General features: G+C 41.0%; 1 protein-coding gene across 1 annotated transcript in view; it reads right to left on the bottom strand.

Moving 5' to 3' along the window:
* Nucleotides 1–275: 275 nt before the first annotated feature.
* Nucleotides 276–23,737, bottom strand: part of PNPLA7 (patatin like phospholipase domain containing 7) — a gene marked incomplete in the record, with an annotated part of 4,152,928 nt that continues 4,129,466 nt past the window's right edge. Inside the window, 1 exon segment of the mRNA XM_044064320.1 lies at nt 276–1,354. Coding sequence (XP_043920255.1) covers nt 1,292–1,354 — 63 coding nt within the window.

The raw sequence follows: 23,737 nt of genomic DNA, 5'->3' as shown, positions 1-23,737 counted from the left end.
TTCATAAGAAACAGCTGCACCTCAATATGCCTATTTCAGTTAAAAATTAACAATGAAATTTCCAGTTCAGTTTTGCCTGTGAAATAACTGCTTATGAGTAGTAGTACATGGACTCCAAAGGACTGCATCACACTTCAGTCATGTGGACAGTGAACAGTTTCACACCTACACAGCAGACATATATGCATGACATGCAATAACACAAATCGGCCTACAGAAGGAGTGCAAACTCTGAGATAACATAATTTGCATTCACCTTTACAAGAAGAAGAAAGTAAACAGAAAAACAGTAGTTTATTTAGCTACTGAAGTTCACATTAATTGCTCATGTGTATCTTAAAAATGTAAAATATTTCAATTGTTCACATCTACATTAAAATGTAAAACATTTCAGAAAAAGTCATAAAATGCATAACGAACGCTTGCAGAGTCTACCCCATACCCACAACTTAGGCACTTACAGAGATGATGAGCATTGTCCAGTTTTTTTTTTGTGCGCGCTCATGTTTGTCTATGTGGAGTTCCACCACAGTTCACTACCTCAAAAGTATGAAAGTTGTGGTTCAGTGGTACTCAAAGTATCATTTTTATTCACAGGCATTTGTAGCAGGTCAGCATCAGTGGTAAAACCTACCATCCACAGTACACACATCACTGAAAGTCAACTGAGTGCAGCACTCAGACAAGGCACTGTGGTATTTTGTATCCATCTTCAGCAACGACAGCAAGGAGCAATGCAATATACACCAAGTAACATATTTAACACTCCTGCATCGCAATCACCACCTTCTGGCAGAATACTGCAGCATCTCACAGGTACTCAACTTTATCTGGTCTCTGACCATTGTAAAACCATCCTTCATTTAATTAGTACACCAAACCAGGGCTATCTCAGTACGTGGCCTGTAGTGACTGCAACCACATACATAACTATGGGTGTCTGCTCACTGACATTAATTAGCACCACTGGTATGGCAAATATGGTTAAGGCAAGCTAATGGTAGGACTGACAAACTGTTTCTGACAGTGTGGAGCTACTGTCACGTTAATGGTCAGGTGTGTTACCAGCATAATGTCTACAGCAAAAAGGCAATTCTCCTTATTAAGGATAAGTAAGGAAGCACAGCAGCCTAAGCACAGTGGGAAGACAAACCACTGCCCTTAGAATGTACCACTGTAGTGTCAGCCACTTGGCAGGAAAAATGGCAATGAAGCTGCCATTTGGATGTGTTTCATATGGAGGTTTAACACTGACAGGTGACGAAGACTGTATTTTCATAGATCTTAATTTTCAGCTCTTGTAGTCTTGCATTCGTAGAGTAGTGATACACTGTCTTACTTTAGTGTCATCATCCTGTAATAAATAAAAATAAAAAGATACAAAAAGCTTAACATCAAAGAAAGTTTTGTAAGTTTTCTCATTTGTATGACTCTAAGATTACAATCGTACACTAGTTCAGAGTCCATACAGAAGCCTTCATTTGATGTTGATTCTTTAAAGATAAAAAACTAAAATATAAACTGTTAATATAAGAACTTTTTATTTTATGAACATATTTAATTATGTTTAATGGAAAATTAAATTAAATTAATGCTATACCAGATCTTTTAAGTGACAGACAAGTTAATCATAAACAGCATAAAGATGTCCGATTACTAAAGAAGCACCATTGATTCACCAGGCAAAAAAGATACAAAGTTTTTAAAATTTTTTTTATTTTTCAAGTAAGCTCCATCCCTTATTTTTCTTCATTCAGGCCATATTAAATCTATCAGCAATATTTCTCAAAAAGACACATATTTATTCACAAACTAAAAGATGCATTAAAAGGTGGCAATCACTGCACATCTCAACTGCAACAGCACAGTGTATCCCTAAAGTCTGCAATATGATAACACTGTGCAAAGGAAAGGACAATCTTCGTCTCCTTGTTACAGGTTGGTACCTTATTTGGATATGACATCACCAGCTCATAGACTAACAAAAGATGTCCACAGCAGGAAAGGGGAAAGTGACTCGTACAATAGGCTGGCCAGCACCTTGCGACTGTGTGTAGTGATGTTTAGAGGACTACTTTTTACTGGCAGGAGGCACATGCACATAGGAATACAGAGATGCAGGACACTCAGGAGAAATATGTTGGAAAGCCATCTGCTCTGACCAACTGACAAGACTTTGAAAAAATGATTACTAGACAAAAAAGGCTGTGATGTGGATTAAAAAACAAGAGTAAGGACAGAGAGAATAACTTTTTATTATATTTTTTACGCTGCTCCTCTTTTTCACATTTGCACCTACTGTGAAGTAAAAATAATAAAGTAATGGGTTAAAGCCCCTGACACAGGATGCAAGAGTGCTTGTCCTCAGCAAAAACTTTTGTTTTTTTAATTTGTAGATGTTATGTTGACACAAAGGTATACTTATACTCATAAGGTGATGGTCCTATCATCTTATACTCAATGGAACAGTTTTGTGCTACAACAAGGGTCAAAGAGATCCATTTTATAAGGGGTGGGTAATAAAAAGGCAAAGATAATGTTACTAATTCAATCCATTTTTAAGCAGAGAGAAAAAGCATGGGCCAAACACAAACAAACAGGGGCAACACTCCTGCCTAAAGAATGAGTGCAAAAAATTATGCAAGAGAACTAATGCTACTTTTCTTAAACAAAAACAAATGAAAGTAATAACCACTTCTGGACAAAACTTAGCCTTCTTAATGGATGGTTGAGGCAACCCACTCTGATCTCCCCATACCAGCTCTTGCACAATGAAGGGGTCAAATAGGCTGAAATTCCAAGAGAGGGTCTGGTTGTTGAGAGGCAGTGGGGGTGAAAAACTCCAAAAAATTGCTCAGAGTAATTGATCAGTAGTTCTCTTTCCATCAGCCAACACGTTACTGATGTAGCCTTTATCTTAACTTTTCCAAAGTTAGTGATACTTTCACATCCATTCCTATCCAAGATATTTTAACCTGTCCCTATGGAAACAGGGTAAAGTTATCACTGTTTCTAAATTTTCATAATCAGACAACGTTTAATCATTTCTCTCCCATATCCATTTTATTTATTTTACATTTGTTGACCAGGAATAGTCCGTCTGAGCAGAAAATTGCCCCTTTTCAGCGAAGGCCCAGGGAGAAAAGCTCCAAGGATTACATATTACAATGAGAAATAAAAATTACATGAGCAAAATATTCTTAAAGATACTTTCCAAGTACTGAATATCTTACACTAATACCATACATTGACAAGTTGTAGTTTTTCTCTTGAAAGGACAACATAATACCAACTACATGACCATCAAGCTCTTTATCCCTTTTTAGGATTACAAACAGCACAAGCATTGCACCAAGTCTGCTACCAATACCACTTGTACCAGTGCATTTTGGGAACTTTAATATGTGCAGTCTATATGAATTTAAGCAAAGCTTCTGACACTCCCAGTCTAATCCTCATGCAACTCAGAACATACTGACAAGGCACATCTGCCCTCAAGTGGTTCTACAACTACTCAGAAAACTGAACAGCTCTAGTGAATGTGAATATCCAAGACATCTGATCCCCACAAAGACCTTTCTCAGAATCACATACAAAGCCCACCGCTTTCTTTTACCTTAGTTAACTCAGAGCTCAACCATAAACCCTAGGAAAACATGTTAACTCAGAGCTCAACCATAAACCCTAAGAAAACATGTTAACTCAGAGCTCAACCATAAACCCTAGGAAAACATGTTAACTTAGAGCTCAACCATAAACCCTAGGAAAACATGTTAACTCAGAGCTCAACCATAAACCCTACGAAAATATGTTAACTCAGAGCTCAACCATAAACCCTAGGAAAACATGTTAACTCAGAGCTCAACTATAAACCCTAGGAAAACATGTTAACTTAGAGCTCAACTATAAACCCTAGGAAAACATGTTAACTCAGAGCTCAACCATAAACCCTAGGAAAACATGTTAACTCAGAGCTCAACCATAAACCCTAGGAAAACATGTTAACTCAGAGCTCAACCATAAACCCTAGGAAAACATGTTAACTCAGAGCTCAACCATAAACCCTAGGAAAACATGTTAACTCAGAGCTCAACCATAAACCCCAGGAAAACATGTTAACTCAGAGCTCAACCATAAACCCTAGGAAAACATGTTAACTCAGAGCTCAACCATAAACCCTAGGAAAATATGTTAACTCAGAGCTCAACCATAAACCCCAGGAAAACATGTTAACTCAGAGCTCAACCATAAACCCTAGGAAAACATGTTAACTCAGAGCTCAACCATAAACCCTAGGAAAATATGTTAACTCAGAGCTCAAACATAAACCCTAGGAAAACATGTTAACTCAGAGCTCAACTATAAACCCTAGGAAAACATGTTAACTCAGAGCTCAACTATAAACCCTAGGAAAACATGTTAACTCAGAGCTCAACCATAAACCCTAGGAAAACATGTTAACTCAGAGCTCAACCATAAACCCTAGGAAAATATGTTAACTCAGAGCTCAACCATAAACCCTAGGAAAACATGTTAACTCAGAGCTCAACTATAAACCCTAGGAAAACATGTTAACTCAGAGCTCAACCATAAACCCTAGGAAAACATGTTAACTCAGAGCTCAACCATAAACCCTAGGAAAACATGTTAACTCAGAGCTCAACCATAAACCCTAGGAAAACATAATCTGGTGTTGCGATGATCTCATTCTCACCATTTGTCTTTAGTGATCATTTACAGCCTTGTGTTATCTGTCTAAGAATCTATTTTACATTAAATGTTGACAAGACCAAACTAGGCACCACCAGCAGAAGGAATCAAGCACACACACAAAAAACTTGACAGAACACCCAGTGGGAACCATACCTGAAGCAGTCAATAGTTTCCAGTATCTAGGGGACCAAGGATGACCCTCATTAATCCTGTCCTTGCATACTGGCTCTGTTTAAAACAAAACCATCTCAGTGCTAGATGCCCTTTTATACAGCTATGCCCTCCTCAATGTATATATCATATTATGATACATTTGCTTAATGGCAGATGGCATCTATAAGCTTACTGGTCAGCCCTTTTGATGCGTTTTTATTGTTTTCTTTTTTCAACGTTTTGGATGTCAGTGCTGTGTCACTCAACAACTTGTCATTCAAAATGTTTGGCAAAATGACCAGAATCTCCTAAGTAGCAGACCTTCCCCCCTTGCATCAGTGCTTGAGTCACCCCATCTTATAATGTAGACTTTGCAATGCACAGTAATGCTACCCAACCACACCTCCAGATCACTGCAGTTATCTTTCTGCTATGCTCTTCAATCTCTTTTTGCCTGCTCTATGCTGTCTAAACACATCCATCCCTTAGGTATGTAACTACATGGCTATCATCTCCCTCAAGAAAACATCATTCAGCAATCAATTACCAATGAATTTCAAAGCAGAAACCTGGTGAAGGGTAAATGATCTAGAATATTAATGTTATAAGATGCTAATGATTTAGGATACTATTTAAGACAAACTACCTGCTCCTAAGTGATACATTGGCAAGTTTCAAATCCCCAGCAAACCCAGTTAACTTCACTGAATATGCAGAAACATACACCACCACACTATACCAGCATGTGAACAGCTGCAGAGATGCAGCTGTACTCAGTAGGAACAAGTGCAGGGTAAACCTCAGAAACAAACCCACATGGTGGAACCATAAAATTAACAAGCTTTAAAATAAAAGGAAAATAATTTTGGCCAAAAGTAAGAAGAGTAATTCCCAGAATGTTAGAGCCCTTGTCACTGAAATAAGCAAACAATTCAGGAGCTTCATAAAATCCACCAAAGCCAAGTTTGGGGATAAAATAGCTAGCTACCCAAGCCTAAGACAATTGCAAGACATTAGTTAGTTATGTTTGTAATCTCAAAAGCACAACTCAGCAGTGCACTGAGCTGATTCTGAAAGAGGTTACCTACACTGACAGTGAAGATATAGCTAACCCACTGGACCATAAAATTAGCTCTAACTTTACCACTCTCTCCACTCTGTCTGTCCCTGAAGATATACCTGAAACTGGCTCACCTCCAGCATTATATACGACCAAGTTTTAAAACTGCCAACAAAAGTTGAAAATACTGCATCAGTGAATCCTGATAACATCCCAGGATGCATCTTAAATAGTCTGAAGCACAATTTAGCCACACCCCTAATAACACTGTTCAATCTCAGGCTCTATACTGGTTTTGTACCAAGTGAACCGAAAACAGCTACAGTCATTCCCCTGCATAAGGGAGTACCTTCTAAAGACCCAAAAGTTTGACCAGCCTCATATGCAAACTCATGGAAAGACTTACAGAAATAATCAATCAGGACATACGGAACCTCCAAACACTAGACTGAACTCAATTTGGATTTGTCAAGGGCAGGCCATGCTTAATCAACCTGGTGGATTTTTTGAAAAGGTCACCAAAGCAATGGATGAAGGCAAAAAACAGTGCACATCGCATAGCTTGACCCGGCCAAAGCCTTTGACACAATTCCCCACTCAGGCATAGTAGAAAAGCTAAATAAACTGGGAATAAACCCCTATGTCACCCAATAGATTGCCAACTGGCTCACAGATAATCAAAATATAAGAAGTTACCTCTACAAACAGACCAGTCACCAGTGGATTCCCCCACGTACTGTGCTGGGACCTCTCCTGTTTGGCATCTACTTTTCTGAAGTAAAAGTCAATACCAAAGGGCTCTGGCTGGCTGACTACAGATGACTGCAAGCTAGAAGCAGTCATTGAGTCCCCAGATGACTTAGCCATCCTGCAGGAAGGTTTGTATTAAATAAACAAATGGTGTCAAAATCATGGCCTGAAACTAAATGCCAAAAAATGCATTACTGTATCCTTTGGGAAGTCATCTACCCTAGGGAACTACCAAACTGATGATATGCCCCTTAGAGTTGACCCAGCTGTTCGGGATTTGGGAATTTATGTGGACAGAGACCTACCTTTTGACTAGCATGTGTCTACTGCTGTAAGAAAGTCCTTCTGTATTGCACAGACTATAAACAAAGGGATTGCATCTAGATCTAGAGATGTCATTGTCCCCCTTTACTCAGCCCTTATTAGGCCAATCCTTGAATATAATGTCCCCTTTGACATGTATTTGTCTAGACACATGCAACAACTGGAACACCCACAGAGATATCTTACTAAAAGGATAAAAGGCCTAAACAACATGTCCTACATGGACTGACTCAAAGTCCTGTCACTATATTTCATGTCTTACAGACTGTTACAAGGTGACCTGTGTCTGGCATACAAAGCATCCTCCTACCCATTACTGAATTATTTACTGCACATCAGCAAGTCAAATGGCATCAGAAGTACTTAGTCTAGGGATCTGAGCCTCTTCTGCAACATCAGCAGAACAGTTTGGAGGGACAGGTATATTTTGGAGAGGATACCACTGCTAAGGAACAGACTCCACATCCACATAAAACACAGACCATCCCTGCCCATTTTCAACTGTAACTTAGATCTATGGATGCGAAGAGGAAAATTTACCATAGAACCCCCCTCTATAATACTACTGGACAGATAAAGCTCCTAAATAGTTTATCCCATCCACGAGTTCCCTCAAATTATCTATGGCATGATCCCAGTAATTCTCATCAGGGTAATATATAATTATCAAGCATGGGGTGGGTAAGATCAATCTATAGCCAAACTGGATTGGTTATTTTGAGCACAAAAAAGGGAAACTGGCTAGGCTTAAAATGGCCTGTAAGGGCATCTAGGCTAGTACTTACCTATGAACCTATTATCAGGTTGCCTTGAAGAAGCCAGTTTTGGGTTTGAAGGACAAACTCACATTGCAATACTTTAGTTAAAGTATGTATTCTAAACCACGTAGGCAACACAAACAACACTTAATTTATTGTGTACAGTGTGAGACCTGTCACTGCCAAACATCCAGACTAAACTCACTGTGCGCATGCACGCGCGCGCGCGTACACACACGCACACAAAGCACTAATGACTCATTTATTGGAATATCCCTAAAGAATGTACATCAGCTAGTCTACGAACATAATCCTCCTCTCCCATAGCTCTTTTGTGCTTAATTACTTCCTGCAAATGTTTCAGACGTCCTTCTTCATGACCTTACACTGTTATGGCTCTTCTCTTCCTATACTTTGAGGAAATTTCTTCTCACTTAAGTTACCACAAATGGATAAGCCTGCAAATCACCTTATTTACTGCTGACACAGCCTCAGTCTCACATAATACATCCATAGTTCTATTTGTACACTTTTTTCTAAACAATCTGTGCATTGTTCCTTCCTGCTGTCCCCCTTTACTCACATCTCTCACGCACCACTGCTCCTGGTTTGCAAAATACAAGTTATGCCCTAGCCTTGGTCCCTGATTATGGGCTTTTAAAAAATGATGCAAACACATCAAGTAGACACAGCATACACAATAAATTCCTCCCATCTGCCCTCAAACACCCTCCTACCCTGAGTTAAGTTGCCTTTACACATACTCATTAAGCTTAACCATTAATCATAATGTGCAAAGAGGATGCAGTAAAGATTTTTTGTTTACTTTTTGGTTCCTTTCAGCTGGCCATTAACTGCTTCCAGGACCACTCCTCATTCACTGGGTCAGCCAAAATCTCAATTCTGACCCACATCCAGGGACAGTGAGGAGACTGAGGCACCAGAGGCATGTTCACACTGCTCATGAGGAATACTGTCTTATTATACACTTAGCCTCCCAGCCCAGTGCATGTGTATATCGTCTAAGGAGATGATATGCAATGGGTTTTGCTGTGTAGGTTCATAACTTTGCATACAACTCAGCCAAACCCCTGCCCCCTTGTACCCATCACTGTCCATGCTTTCTAGACCTCCAGCAGGGAGCAACCACAGAGGCATATCAGAGTGTGCACTTTCCCCACTGGATGCCCATCCTCCATGACTGCACCATCAAATGCCCAAGCTGCTATTTGAACCTGGATTGCCTCGACAGTAGTCAGAGCAATATGTGAAAGCAGGATGTAGTAAAGTTATAGAAATGATTCTGCTGCGATACACAATAAGCAAACTGTGATATTTTTAGATTGAATCTATAAAGATTGAAACACAAAAAAAACATTAAAAAGTAATATACTTGACAAGGAGGCAAGCCCACCCCCTGTATCCCCTGCTAACTATGTATACGAACTCCAGGATTACTAAACAGCAAAGTAAAGCCAAATTCCAAAACCCTGCTGTTTCACAATCTTGCATCGAAAATAGCCGAAACACTGAAAAACAATCCTGTAAGAGGATTTGCTCTTATAGACTGCAACCATATACAGATAGATATAGATACACACATACACAGATACTCACTGTGATGCCCCTGCACTGGCCCAGTAATCAAGGAGCCTCAATCCTCACCACTGGCAACAGTGGGAAGAAGTATACACTGGGAGGATGACAAGTACACCCACAGTACAGTGTAGTTTCCCTTAATAGCACACATAGACCACAGTCAGTCTGGGACTGGTTTCTCCCTCTATCTCCCGCTCCCCAGTAAGACTCCTCACTGGCACTGCTATAAGGTTGAGATCTCAGCTGAGTGGCCAAATCAAGACCTCCAGCATCTTCTCTGTCCAACAAGCGCTTCGTGTCTCTGCCCAAGTAGCTGACACACACACACGTTGAGGGTTGATTTATACACACACACACACACGGGAAAGGCTGGCAGAGGTTTACTAGCTATGCCCCCTTCTGCCAAGACTATAAGGTAGTTATCACTGCCACCAGCTAACTCTTTGTCAGCTACTTTAAGGCTCTTAACAAAGGGTGTCCAATCCTACTGCGTAATGTTACTATTAATTCAAATGGTAGTTTGACCAAGGGCCAGGCTATTAGGAGTGGCCTGTACAGTGTCACCAAAAAGATATGCAAGTACAAGAGCTTAAATATGTTTAAACAGATCAGCCACAATTGAAAGGTTTAAATATATTTAAAAATAAATAATAAGACAATACTCAGTAAGCAAACACAGTTATTTCAGAGTTCAAAATCACAGGGAAATATTTAAAACAACATTGCAGGACAATCTGAAATAATTGAAGGAAACATCTAAGCTATTCTAAGCTATACTTCACTATATTCTTAACCATATCTAAGAGACATTACTGTACCCTAGACTTATGTACAGAACAACAAGCAGGCGGAAGTGGATGTTTTCAGGTCAAATACAGAATATTCTCTCTCTCTCTCTCTCTCTCTGAGTTTTCTTAAATTAATATCTCAAATATTGCTGCTGGGATACTTGCAGCATGACATCACTTTTGGTCACCTGACTTCAGTTCCTAGGCTCAAAAACAACCCCCCCACTGATGCAGCATCTAGCATCTCCCTGTGAAAATACATAGCCTTTAGATGTTTGCAGATTCTGGAAGTCATAAAACAATAAAACACTTGCAAAACAATGCACATGGCTCCTAGTTTTAGACATCCAGCCTCCTTGCCTCATTGAAACTAACTTTTATAGCACAATCATAAAACAATTTAATTTCAAATATTTTCTTGAAGTTTTGCAAGTTAAGCCTCTATGTTCTAGTTCCCACTATTAAAACATATACATTTACACAGATAAAATAGTTTATATGCATTTCTGTTCTCTTCCAGTATGGTACACTGTGAAAACATATTTTAAGCTCAGTACTGTATAAACCCTGTTCAACACACACTTCTGTACCAGCAATTTAATATACACATAACATACAGTTATAATACATTTGTAAGACAAGCATATGAATCATGTTGACATTTGCAAATGACATATGATTATTTACAAAATTCCACACAGCTGTGCTGGCAGTATCTTCCTCTGTCACACTTCTATATAAATCATATTAATATTCACAAATTACATATAATTATTTACAAAATTCCAGATAACTAGGCTGACAATATTTCCTTTTTGTGACACTCGCATATATGGGAAGTCCAAATGTAGAGATGGAATCAGCAAGGTACAGACAATTGTATTGCTGGAACTGAATTCATCCTCAAGTCTCGGTGCATACCGCCTCATGATGGACCCTGTTTTTATAAAATCACACTAAGGCAACATTGACATATTGTCTGTATTGCCTATATCAAGAAGAAAGGTAGGTCAAAAATAAAAATGACCAGGCACACAGGCAGCACGACAAAAAGGTACCCACTCCTGGTGCGTGCACTGGTTCCAGGATAGAAAGGTGCAATTCCTGATGTTTGCACTGGTCCCAAGATAAAAAGATATCCACTCCTGGTGTGCGCATTGGCACCAGGATAAAAAGGTGGCCCTGCCTGGTATATGCACTGGTGCCAGGATAAAAAGGTGCCCACCCCTGTGTGCACTGGTGCCAAAAAAGGTGCCCAATCCTGATATGTGCACTGGTCCCAGGATAAAAAGGTGTCGACTCCTCATGTGTGCTCTGGTGTCAGGATAAAAAGGTGCCCACTCCTGGTGTGTGCACTGGTGCCAGGATAAACAGGTGACATGCCTGATGTTTGCACTGGTCCCAGGATAAAAAGGTATCCACTCCTGATGTTTGCACTGAAGCCAGGATAAAAAAGATGACCATTCTTGGTGTAGGCACTATTGCAAGGATAAAAAGGTGCCCACTCCTGGTGTGTGCATTGGTGCCAGGACTGGAAAAAGGAAGCAGCACAGTGTCTTCAGAACATGGAAACATGTCTAGCACAGGGCTAGCCAGGCTCAGGGGGAAGATGGGCCTCTGAGGCAGAAAATAGTAGTAGTCCACAAAAACTGACAGGCCAAGTAAGAGGCACAGAGATAATAAAGCAGACTGCTGAGAATAAGTAAGAGATTTTGAATGTTACTATTACAAAGAAAACCCAGGACTGCCAGACAAAGGATATGTAGGAAAAGTAACAGAGAAATTATAGGAAATTAAAATACTGTCAAAAGGTACAAATAATAATTTAAGGTTCTTAATGTAACAGATCAGGGGATAAAACAATCTAAATGAAAAAAATACTACACCTGGAAAAGGAAGCAACAAAGGAAGTGAAAAAAAGATAAAAGAACTAAAAAAAAAAGAAGTTACATAATTTCCATAAAGTTACATCTGTGTTGTCAATTTTCATTCTTCCTCAGCCTGTGGGTTTAGATGTGAACCTCGAATCAGACTTGGGTGATTTTTTTATTGCTAAGGATCTGACTCTCGAGCTTCTCCCTTACCCACAATGCCCCTGTCCTCCAAACTACCTCAGATCAAGGTTGCTGCAGCTGCATAAGCAAGTATATAAAGTATAGATAGAGAACTATCAGAAGACAGAAAGCAGATAGAACCTCTCATCTCTAGGACATCAACATGCAAATTGGCCTCCTGTGTTGACCACGTGCCTTGGACAGTCCAACCCAGGTAATGCCCCCCACCCCAGCTGGTAAGCGTCCATGGTCAATGTGCTGTTGGGGGAGGAACAACAAAAGGATGTCCCTGTTTGACTTCTTCCGACTGGAGCCACCATAGTAGTGAGACCTTGCACATTCTGGGAAATCTGATTCGATGATTTAGCGTATACCAATGTAAGGACCACTGAACTGCCGGGGTCCACTGCAGGATTCTCATATGTAAGAGTGCTGTTGGGATGAAGGTTATAGTGGCAGCCATCTAGCCTTAATGCTCTGAGGACTATGCCTGATGGTAGTTTGGAAATGGCCAGAATTTGTTTGATATGTGATTTTAAGGTATATATCCTGTCCAGGGGCAGATAGGCTATGCAATTGGTTGCATCTAGACATGCTTCTATAAAAGTCTATCAGCTGTACTTGATGAAGATCCGATTTCTGCATGTTGACTGCGATTCCCTGGGTAGGGGCTAGGTAAAGTAACTAGCCCCTGGCTTGTACTAGTAGATGCCTGGTTGATGCGGTCGGGAGTCAGTCAACTAGATATGGAAAGACATTGACTCCATGCAGTCTCAAATGAGCTGTTACTGCCACCATGCATTTGGTGAATACCATGGGGGCTGTGATGAGACCAAAGGAAAGTACTTTAAACTGATAATGACTGTCCCCCAGCTGCAGGTAAAGTAACTTTCTGGAGTGCCTGTTCAGTACACTTCCTGAAGGTCAATCGAGCACATCCAGTCATCATTTCGTAGACGTTGTAGAATGGACTGAACTGTGACCATCCAGAACTTCACACTGTCTACTGATTTGTTTAGTAAGGTTAGGTCCAGGATTGGCCTGAGGTCCCCTGTCCTCTTCGGCACTAAAAAAAACCTTGCATAAATTCCGAATCTGACTTGGTCTGGACCCCTGTGTTCCTGGACCTCCTGGATGACTCTTTTTTTCTAGCAGCTTTGCAATTTGTAATGCTGCTTCTTCCCACTGACTGAATGGAACATCTGGGAAATTTCTCCTTGATATTGGTCTTTGGAAAAATGGGATGGAATATCCTCTGGATATGATCCTTTGCACCCAACAATCATTTGTGACAGCTAACCAGGCATCTGGGTGCAAGGATAAGTGCCCCCCTCAGACTTCCTCTAGAGAGGGATAGTTGGGAAACTTCTCAGGAGTGCTGAAAGGACATGCCCTAGAAAGAATCTCGTAATCCTTAATTTTGCAGACCCCCTTTGCCATGAGGGCAGAGTCTATCATTATAGTTATTGTCCTCCTCTGCCTCTGGGGGAAAATCTCCCTGTGTTCCTGAAAAGGACCTTGAGACTTTCTGAACCATAATTTTTCACCACCATGCTGGTTCCTGGAGAAAGGTCTTTGTGGTGAAGAAAAACAGATTCCAATGGCAGACAAGGTCTTTTCATCCTTCTCACTAAGGGAGAGTGTCTCTTTTTAACAGTGGGGCCATACAATGATGATCCATCAAAAGGAGTATTCATGAAGGATGCCTTGAAAGGTTCTGTAAAGTCACAGAGCCACATCCAGGCATGACGCCTTATAACAATGCTTGAACCAGCAGCCCTTGAAGTACTCTCTGCAGCACGTGAATTTAGCATCATGGACACATTATACTGTAGGGTGGCCAATCTGGAGGAAAAGGTTTTCTGTTCCTTTACAGATGTGGACCATGGGGCAGTGCTAGAGAGTTCCTTAATTAAATCCCTCTGTAGTTTGGTGAAGTGTGCCACGGTAATTCAGCGACTGCAATGCGAAAGTTGCTGAGGCATGCACCCACTTCAAAAATATGTTCAAAGCCCTAGACTCCCTTTTAGGATGATGGACAGAGGACTTCTGTTCGGCTAGCTCCTTTTTAGTGGCTGCCACAACAACCATGGCATCTACTGGGAACCCTTCTGTCTAATGTTGTCTATCTGATAGGGCACTAAGGATCTTGTCAGCTCTCTTTGGAATGGGCTCTACAGTGTCCAGCTCCTTCCATGCCTTGCAGGAGACAAGGTCGATAAGGTCATCCCCATGGAGGGACACCCAAGATGTAAATGGGCAGACCCGAAGGCCTCCAGAAACACTGACACCTCTTTGGAGCAAGGATGTCTCCAAAGGAGATATCATCCACTGGAGATCTTGGGGACCCTTCCCCTTTATCAAAATCTGTGTCTTCTGTCAGTGATTCCTGAGGGGAATCCAAGTGCCTCCTCTTGCATAGCCTCTTTCGAGAGACATTCTTAGTGAGATGTTCTAGGGAGGTGTCAGAAGAGATGAGGATCTCTGCACAGGGTACTGCTCAGAAGCTCTTAGGGTCTGGCTGTCCCTGAGGCAGAGGATGAACAGGCTCAGGCACAGAAGTCAGAACAGGAGTAGGATTCGAAGGAGGTATAGTTGAAGTAATTTTTGGTTGGGAGAACAACCTCTCCACCACTTCAAATACAGAAGGACCTGGAGAGGCCAAAAGCAATCTCTCTTGAACTGTGGCTCTAGGAGCAGAGCACTCCAAACAAACAAGGATCCCCTGCCCCAAAGCTGTCAAGTGCTGAGTCTCTGAGAGAAAGCAATGGCTCCAATCACTTCAGAGTAGAGGACATTCCCTCTGATCTGACACAGATACATCATGCTCCAACAAGATCAGAGCTTATTGGTTCAGAGGAGTTGTCAGAACCAAGGAAGGAAGGGCCATCGGGTCTAACATATCGACTCTGGTTACCTCCAGATATGAAGTTCTCTGAAACGGGAGGTTAGATCGGAGACTAATCAAAGGCACAAAGGTAGGATTTGTGGCTCATGGATCCGGTGGGGGATGGAGCAGGCAAAACTTCCATCTATATCTGCATCTTGAGGAACCTCCTCATCATCCTGTCCACCACTGCTTCAGAAAGGGTCTGGGAAGATCTGACAGAAAATGACACGGAGGGAAGTGACTTCTTCGGAGTTACTTGAAGAAAGGTAGACTTCAAATTGGATATACGATCTCCATAGAGGGACTGGGAGTTTGGTGCTGAGGAGATGATAAAAATATTTGTGTCAGATCCGAAGGCCAACGATCCGACAGTTTCAGTCTTGGTTGGTGGCTCAGAAGTAACTCTTTTTTTGTGGAGACTGGGTAGGGGAGCATTTTCTGTGCTTCCTGGGATCCTTATATTTTCTAGTAGGGATTTGAGCCCCTGACTCTCTAGAAGGGCCAGCAACAGAAGCAGGTTGTGGAAAAAGACCCTTTAGAATTACCTTGTTGCAGCACTCCACAAGGGCACAGGCATTGAAATCCGAACAATATCACAAATCACATCCAAATGACTGGGCCCTAGACAGCAAATGCACTCCCTGTGGACATCAGACTGCAGAATTATGTGCCCACAGGAAGTGCATTTTTTGAATCCAACAGGCTTGTCTGTTTTATCATCCATAACCAGGATTTTAACAACAAAAAGACATTTTTCTTTTAAGGAAAGAGCCCTTTTTTTTCTTTTGGTATAAAAGAAATACAGCAGAGAGAACTACCAACAATGGTAATGAGAGATATGACCAAAGGCATAAAAGGAGCTAATTAACTAATGGAGAAACCTGGGAAAAAATGGTTTTAGAATGGTAAGGAAGGGTGACAGACTACAATTAAGAGCTAGAAAAAGATAATAACTTTTGTTTTAAATAACTCACGATTCACAAGGAGCTATGAGAGAAAAAAATCCCAGCTTGCTAGAAGCATGGCAAATGAGATCTGAGGTAATTTGGAGGATAGGGGCATTATGGGTAAGGGAACTTGACAGTCAGATCCTAAGCTATAAAAAAAGCGGTTGAGTCGGATCCAAGGTTCGGATCCAAACCCACAGGTTGAGGAAGAATGAAAATGGCATCATCAAGTGAATTTTAAAAGAATAAAGAAGAAACACGAACATGGAAAAGAAAACGCTATCTGATATGGTGAGATATCTATGCATCTGATATGGTGAGATATCTATGCATCTGATATGGTGAGATATCTATGCATCTGATATGGTGAGATATCTATGATCTGATATGGTGAGATATCGATGCATCTGATATGGTGAGATATCGATGCATCTGATATGGTGAGATATCGATGCATCTGATATGGTGAGATATCGATGCATCTGATATGGTGAGATATCGATGCATCTGATATGGTGAGATATCTATGCATCTGATATGGTGAGATATCTATGCATCTGATATGGTGAGATATCTATGCATCTGATATGGTGAGATATCTAAGCATCTGATATGGTGAGATATCTATGCATCTGATATGGTGAGATATCTATGCATCTGATATGGTGAGATAGCTATGCATCTGATATGGTGAGATAGCTATGCATCTGATATGGTGAGATAGCTATGCATCTGATATGGTGAGATATCGATGCATCTGATATGGTGAGATAGCTATGCATCTGATATGGTGAGATATCTATGTATCTGATATGGTGAGATATCTATGCAGAGAAGGAAGCCAAACCAATTAATACAAAGGAATCAGCTCCAAAGATATTTGAAGAGAAATACAGGCAAAGACACCCAGATTTGGTAAATTTCATGAAACAAAAAATAAAGATGACAAAAGAGGAATACTGCAATACGATGGGCCAATAAGTCCATGAGTGAAGAAGCAGCAGATGCAGCAGGATGCATCTCAATAAATGACTGATGATTTTCAAATGATACACAAAAAATGGTGCTTACCAAGACTATGCATATCTCACTCTAAAGGCAGTACTGGTCTCCGGCTACCACAGCAGGGATAACCCACAGATGATGACTGCAACAGTGAAACACAAAGAACATCTGACTACATGCATAGGTTTGCAGTTGTAGGACTTTATATTTGCTGATCCCATCAGATCCAAATATAGGGAAATTCCTAAAGCAAGAAGATATATTTGCTTAACTTAGTAAAAGCATTTTGAAACAGAGTAGGAATGGAAATAAAACCAGTAGTACACATGAAACAGACAACAGCAGAAAGTACCAGAAGGCAAAAGAAACAATATGAAGAAAAGGTCTCTAAGAAAAGAAAAACAAATGTACACAAATATAGTAGCAACTATGCAGAACTTTAAGAACAACCAAATGCTGACCAAGATTTGATGCAGGAATTATTAAGCAGAGGCAAATTTAAACCAAAAAGATGGAAGGCTAATGGAATCCAAAATAGTGAAGTACATACATGATGGTTTACAGAATCTATAGAAAAAGTGGTAAAAACAGGCGTAAAACAGAACTGGAAACAGTTGCAAATTTTGTTGCCGGGTGTGATGCACTCATGGCAGGGGATCAGTATAATGAAAGACACAATAATATGGAAAGAATGTTGCACTGATGAATGTGCAATTACTACAATACAGAAGTAACTGAGCAGCACTGGAAACATGAACCCCAAGACATTACTGACAATGATGAAATTCACATGGGATCATCCATTACCAACAGTTCAAAAATTAGATACAAGAAAACCATATATTGTAGTCCAAGAAATAAAGACAAAAGTAGCATTAATCACTGAAATTGCCACATTTAACAATTACACACAAAGCCATAAAGTAGAAGGATTTTGAACAGAAGAGAGTAATGTGGAAGAAAGATATCCAGATAGTTCCAAAAGTAGCAGGAGTAACACAACTAATAAATAAGAATTTACAGTATTTTTAAATATGCCACCAATACATGTAACCCTGTATGAATGGCAGTAGGCAGCATTTGTGGGTACACTGCAGGTGCTGTGAACAGGTACTCGTGCAAACATTAAAGACTGAAGGATTAATCTCATGAGCTATAACTGTACCCTGAATCAGAAATTCGGTCCACTGATATCAAAGCATTAGAAAACCAAAACATTTGGAAAAAAAAAATAGATGCATATTGTAATATGTAAAGTAAATACATGAAGTTGTCACTGGAGTTAGCTTTGTGACTTAATCACATTTATTGACAAGAGTTCAGGAAAGAAATAGGTTCATAGGTTCATAGGTTCATACTAGGCTATCTGCCCAAGGGCATTTCTAAGCCTAGCCCATAGTTATTTGGCTTTCGCCACCCCTTTAGTTTGAATAAAACTATGCCTATTATTTTGCTGTGCCTCTGTCAAGCAGTGACACTGAAGTAATCCCTGGGGTATATCTGCGATCCCCCATCCATTGGTCAAGATTCCTCTTGAACAAGGCCAGCGAGGTGCTCTGCCTCACATGTACCGGGATTTTGTTCCACAACATAGGGAGTCTCTGGGTGATGAATCTGTCCCTCCAGCATGTTCTATTAATAACCGTGTCAAGGTTTAAGTCTCCCGCCCTTGTGGTTCTGAGGGATCTAGATTTTTTGAGGTGAAGCATATTCATCAAATCAGGGTTTGACATGGCCTTATATGTCAGGCACAGGTCACCTCTGAGCAAGCGGTATGAGACTGAATAGAGCTGGAGTTCTTTCAGTCGGGCAGCATAAGACATATTTTTGAGACCCTTTATCCTTTTGGTGAGGAACTTTTGGGGCCTTTCCAGCTGCTGCAGGTGTCTGGTCAGATACATTCCGAATGGGGCATTGTACTCAATCATAGGTCTATTGAGTGATGAGTACAGGGGAGCGATGACCTCCCTTGATCTAGATGTGAATCCCTTCATGATCAGGTGGGCAATGTAGAAGGTTTTCCTAACTACTTTAGCAACATGAGTGTCAAACGAAGGCTACTGTCAACCTGGGTCCCCAGATCCCTGATGACTTCTTCTGTGCTCAGTGGATTGCCACCTATATGGTAGCTAGGGTAACCTTGTTTTTCCCGAAGGGTATGACTATGCATTTCTTGGCATTTAACTTTAGGCCATGGCTCTGGCACCAGTTATCCGCTTCTGTGAGGCCCTTCTGAAGGATATCTGTGTCAGATGTGTTTTCGACTATGGCCCAGTTTGCAGTCATCTGCAAACTTTGTCAGCCATAACCCTCCTGTGTTTGCTTGTACTTCAGAAAAGTAGATGCCGAACAAGAGTGGACCCAGGACTGAGCCCTGTGGGACACCACTTGTGACAGGCTTTGAGTCTGACATGGCTCCAGCAACTCTGACCCTGTGGGTTCTGTCACTTAGCCAGTTTGCAACCCATCTTGTGATGTATGGGTTTACATTCAAGCTGATGAGTTTTTTGATGATACCTGAGTGGGGTATTGTGTCAAAGGCCTTTGCCAGGTCAAGGTAGGCTGTATGGACTGCCTTTCCCTCATCAATGGCCTTGGTGACTGTCTCGAAAAAGTCAACCAAGTTTAAAAGGCATGATCTGCCTTTGACAAAGCCAAACTGGGTTGGATCCAAAGTCTGCAAGTTCCCTATGTCTTTATTTATGAGTTCCATTATGATCCTCTCCATGGCTTTGCAGATAAGGCTTGTCAAGCTAATGGGACGGTAATTTCAGGGTCGGTGGAGGCACCTCCCTTGTGAAGTGGGACCACAGTCGCCGTGCGCCACTCCTTGGGTACGTATCCTGAGGTGAGGCTAAGATTAAACAGCTGTCCTAACTGCGGGTTTAATTCCTCATTGAGTTCATGGAGCACACAGCCGGGGACACCATCCGGTCCCATGGATGCTGTGTTTTTGCTTTGGAGAGAGCAGTTCTCACCTGGGCGTGGGAGATGTTTGGGGGCTACAATCCTCTGGTATAGTTATCTCTCCTTTGAGGGGGGGGAGTTTGCACTGAACCTGTCAGCCAGTATGTTGGCAATGTGTGTAGGTTCAGTAATCTTCACATCATTTTGAACTAATTCTGAGCATATCTGGGAGTTTCCTCCTAGGTTTCTAACATAGCTAAAGAAGGCCTTATGATTGTCTTTTGAGTCCTTGGCGATTTTTCTCTCAAAATTTGCCTTGGATGATTTTATGAGAGCTCTTAGTTTTTACTTATAATGATCAAAGGTGTCTTACCTTTCAAGGATTTTGCTCTATCTTGTAGTAGCTTCCTCCTTTTGTTGTAGAGCTTGTTTATGGCTGGGGTCCACCAGACTGGGCGCTTGCCTTTGGTACAAAGAGTCTTAGTTTTGTTTGGGATTGCCTGATCCATGCAGTCCTGTAGGTGCTGGTAGAAGGCATTTGTAAGTGATTCAGCGGTTTGAGTAATGTTTACCACTGGCTCAGGGGCCTTAAAGGAGACCACACTAGTTTTTAGAAGTGTGAAGTCGGCTTTTGAGAAGTTTTTCACTGTGGTCTTTTTGTTTCAGGTGGGGGCGGGATGAGGACCTCCAGCGAGATTAGTTTATGATCTGATCTCACCAGTGAGGGGTATACTTCGGTGTTGAACATTGTGATCCCATGTTCGTGATGATGAGATCAAGTATGTTTTCTCCTCTTGTGGGGATGGTGACTAGTTGTTCCATGGCATTTGAGTTTATGAACTCCAGGAACCTTTGGGCTAGAGTGTTTGGGCTTGAGTAGTGTTCCCAGTCTATATTAGGGTAGTTGAAGTCACCTAGTATGATAGTGTTTGGAGATACATTTATCCCCTCCATTGTTTTCAGGAAGGCCATGTGAGGTTCCTGAGTTTGAGAGGGTGGCCTGTAACATGCTACAAATTGCAGAGCAGTCTTGCCTATGGTTAACTGCACCTGGATGGTCTCCGATGCATCGTGCATTGCCACCAACCTTGAGGTGTGGGTGTCCTTTATGAATATGGACACCCCCCCTCCTTTCTTGGTGTTGTCCGGATTTTGGGGCCGGAACGCATGATATGAGGTGAAACCTGCTAGTGCTGGGGTGCTCTCAGGAGCCTTGAACCAGGTTTCTGTCACAGCACAGACATCGATGTTCTCCATACTGAGAAGGGCCTCAAGTGCGTGCATCTTGAGATTGAGACTTCTGGCATTGAGCAGCATTACCCTTAGTTTTTTTACTTTTTTGTGTTCTAGGGTGGTAGGTTTAGAATTTGAGCCTTGCCTAAAAAAGGCACTATGGGGGTGGCAAGAGCCTTTGCCAATATCCGGAAGCCTAGGGGTGACAGGTGCAAGCCGTCCCTTATCAAACATTTCAATATGCAATTCCATATTAAATAAATTCAACTTTCAGATATTTTTTTATTACACCATTGCAAACCTTTTCACTTAAATGCAATGTTCCTTCCTAAACAGGACTCTGGCAGATTAGCTGATAAAAATAAAACAGTACTTACACCTCTAGACAGCAGACTAGTGTTCCTCCTTTGTAATAACAGAAAACAACAAAAAGCTTCATCTTCAATTCCAGGAACAAACGACAAAGTAGCTTCACCTTTTACCCAGGCAGTAATAAGATTGCCTTCTACCCAAGAAGTAACATGTCCAGTTGGGTTCTCTTCTCAAGGGTCAGATTCCGTTCCTCATACACTCCTGATTGCCTTCCTTCTGACCTGGATAACTCCAACACCAGTACTCCTCAGAACCCCCCCACAGCTAGACATCATGAACCTACTATACTAACTCTAAATACACCTCTGTGCAGCCTTCCCTCACTACTTTTAACATCTTTGCTTGTTTCCAGGTTAATCTCCTTACGGGGACCATCAACCACTATGCTATCTGCCCTTAGATAGATAGATAGATATATATATATATATATATATATATATATATATATCAACACTAGGACATATTGCTGTGGTCTAACACAGGTGTAATGTGCCCAGGAAGATACTCCTACTATCATGCCCTTATTTTCCTACATTTGGTACATTTACAGAACTAGAACAAAGACAAAACATAACATTCATTTTTGCGTGCAGATTCACTTTGTATTTTTGTTTTACTTGACTGCAATATCATCACTCACTCCTTTCCTTGTATGAATATATATATATATCTAAGTCACTGATCTTGCCAGCAAAAATTCTCATGAGTCCAGTGGTCCACTGTGGGCATATTTGCATGGTCTGAAGCTTGTGCACATCAATACCCACAGTATATGAAACATTTTTCTTGACTTCAGTGTTTATTAAATCAATTACCCACTAACATTTTTGGTATTCTTCTTATGTGCTTCTCCTGAATCTATCTTGCATTCTGTGTGATGTTACGATTTTCTAATTTGTTACTTATAAACATTTGTAATATTTTGTAATGTACTTAGTATTTAGTGGAGCTTTTCTCCTCGGGCCTCTGCTGAAAATGGACATGTATCCAGCCAGACTAGCCCGGTCAACAAATGTAAAATAAATAAATAAAATAAAATAAATATTCTGAAACATGGCTTCATCCTTGCTTTTGTAAGAACAAGTAAAGTTCAGAAAAGCAATGCATTACTTATCAAACATGTCAGTTTGTAATTCCATTTTAAATAAATTTACAGATCTTAAAAATACAGACGACAGACATTATTTTTGTACTCTTTCTCCAATTAATTTATCAGAGTCTGCTCATAAAGAGCCTCGATTAACTTAGTACATCAAACTCTCTCGGCACTGTTCCTCTACGGCAGGCTGTGCTTGTTTGTGTTACACTCACAATGATACAAATGAACAAACTCTCTCAGCACTGCTCTTCCACTGCAGGCCATGCTTGTTTGTGTTGCACACACAATGATATAAACAAACTCTCTCAGCACTGCTCTTCCACTGCAGGCCTTGCTTGATTGTGTTGCACTTACAATGACACAAATGAACAAACTCTCTCAGCACTGCTCTTCCACTGCAGGCCTTGCTTGATTGTGTTGCACTCACAATGATACAAATGGACAAACTCTCTCAGCACTGTTCTTCCATGGCAGGCCATGGTTGTTTGTGTTGCACTCACAACGTTACAAATGAACAAATTCTCTCAGCACTGTTCTATGGCAGGCCGTGCTTGTTTGTGTTGCACTCACAATGATACAAATGAACAAACTCTCTCAGCACTGTTCTTCCACTGCAGGCTGTGCTTGTTTGTCCTGCACTCACAATGTTACAAATGAATTCATCATTCTTGCTACGATGAATACTGACTGGAAGTATGCCAACAATTGTCTCTCACAGTGAGCTTTTCAGCTGAGTACTGACTGCTGTAGCTCATACTGCTAACATCACAACAGATACAAATGCTACAACAAACACCAACTTCCTACCTTTGCCTTCTGGGATTGCTGCAAAACCACAAACTACAAATTTTTTCTAAGTAAACATGAAGCTTTCTGCTCTCTAGTATAGAGGGTTTTTCTGACATGCCTGGAGGTAAGCTATTTCATAATTTGCACCTAACTATGGCAAAAGCATGCTTAGAGGTGGAAAATGAGGTTCACAGGTTAACACTAGGATACGGCACCATAGTTAATAGAGCTTACATTTTGAATACCCTTAGACAGAGCTGGATCCAGCACTAGGTAACCTCCCTAGGGCCTGTGTT

The sequence above is a fragment of the Protopterus annectens genome, chromosome 2.part2 (assembly GCF_019279795.1).
Source record: "Protopterus annectens isolate FY-2018-M chromosome 2.part2, PAN1.0, whole genome shotgun sequence".
NCBI lineage: Eukaryota > Metazoa > Chordata > Ceratodontiformes > Protopteridae > Protopterus > Protopterus annectens.
Note: the sequence above shows the minus strand (reverse complement) of the source record. Positions and strands in the feature narration are given on the sequence as shown.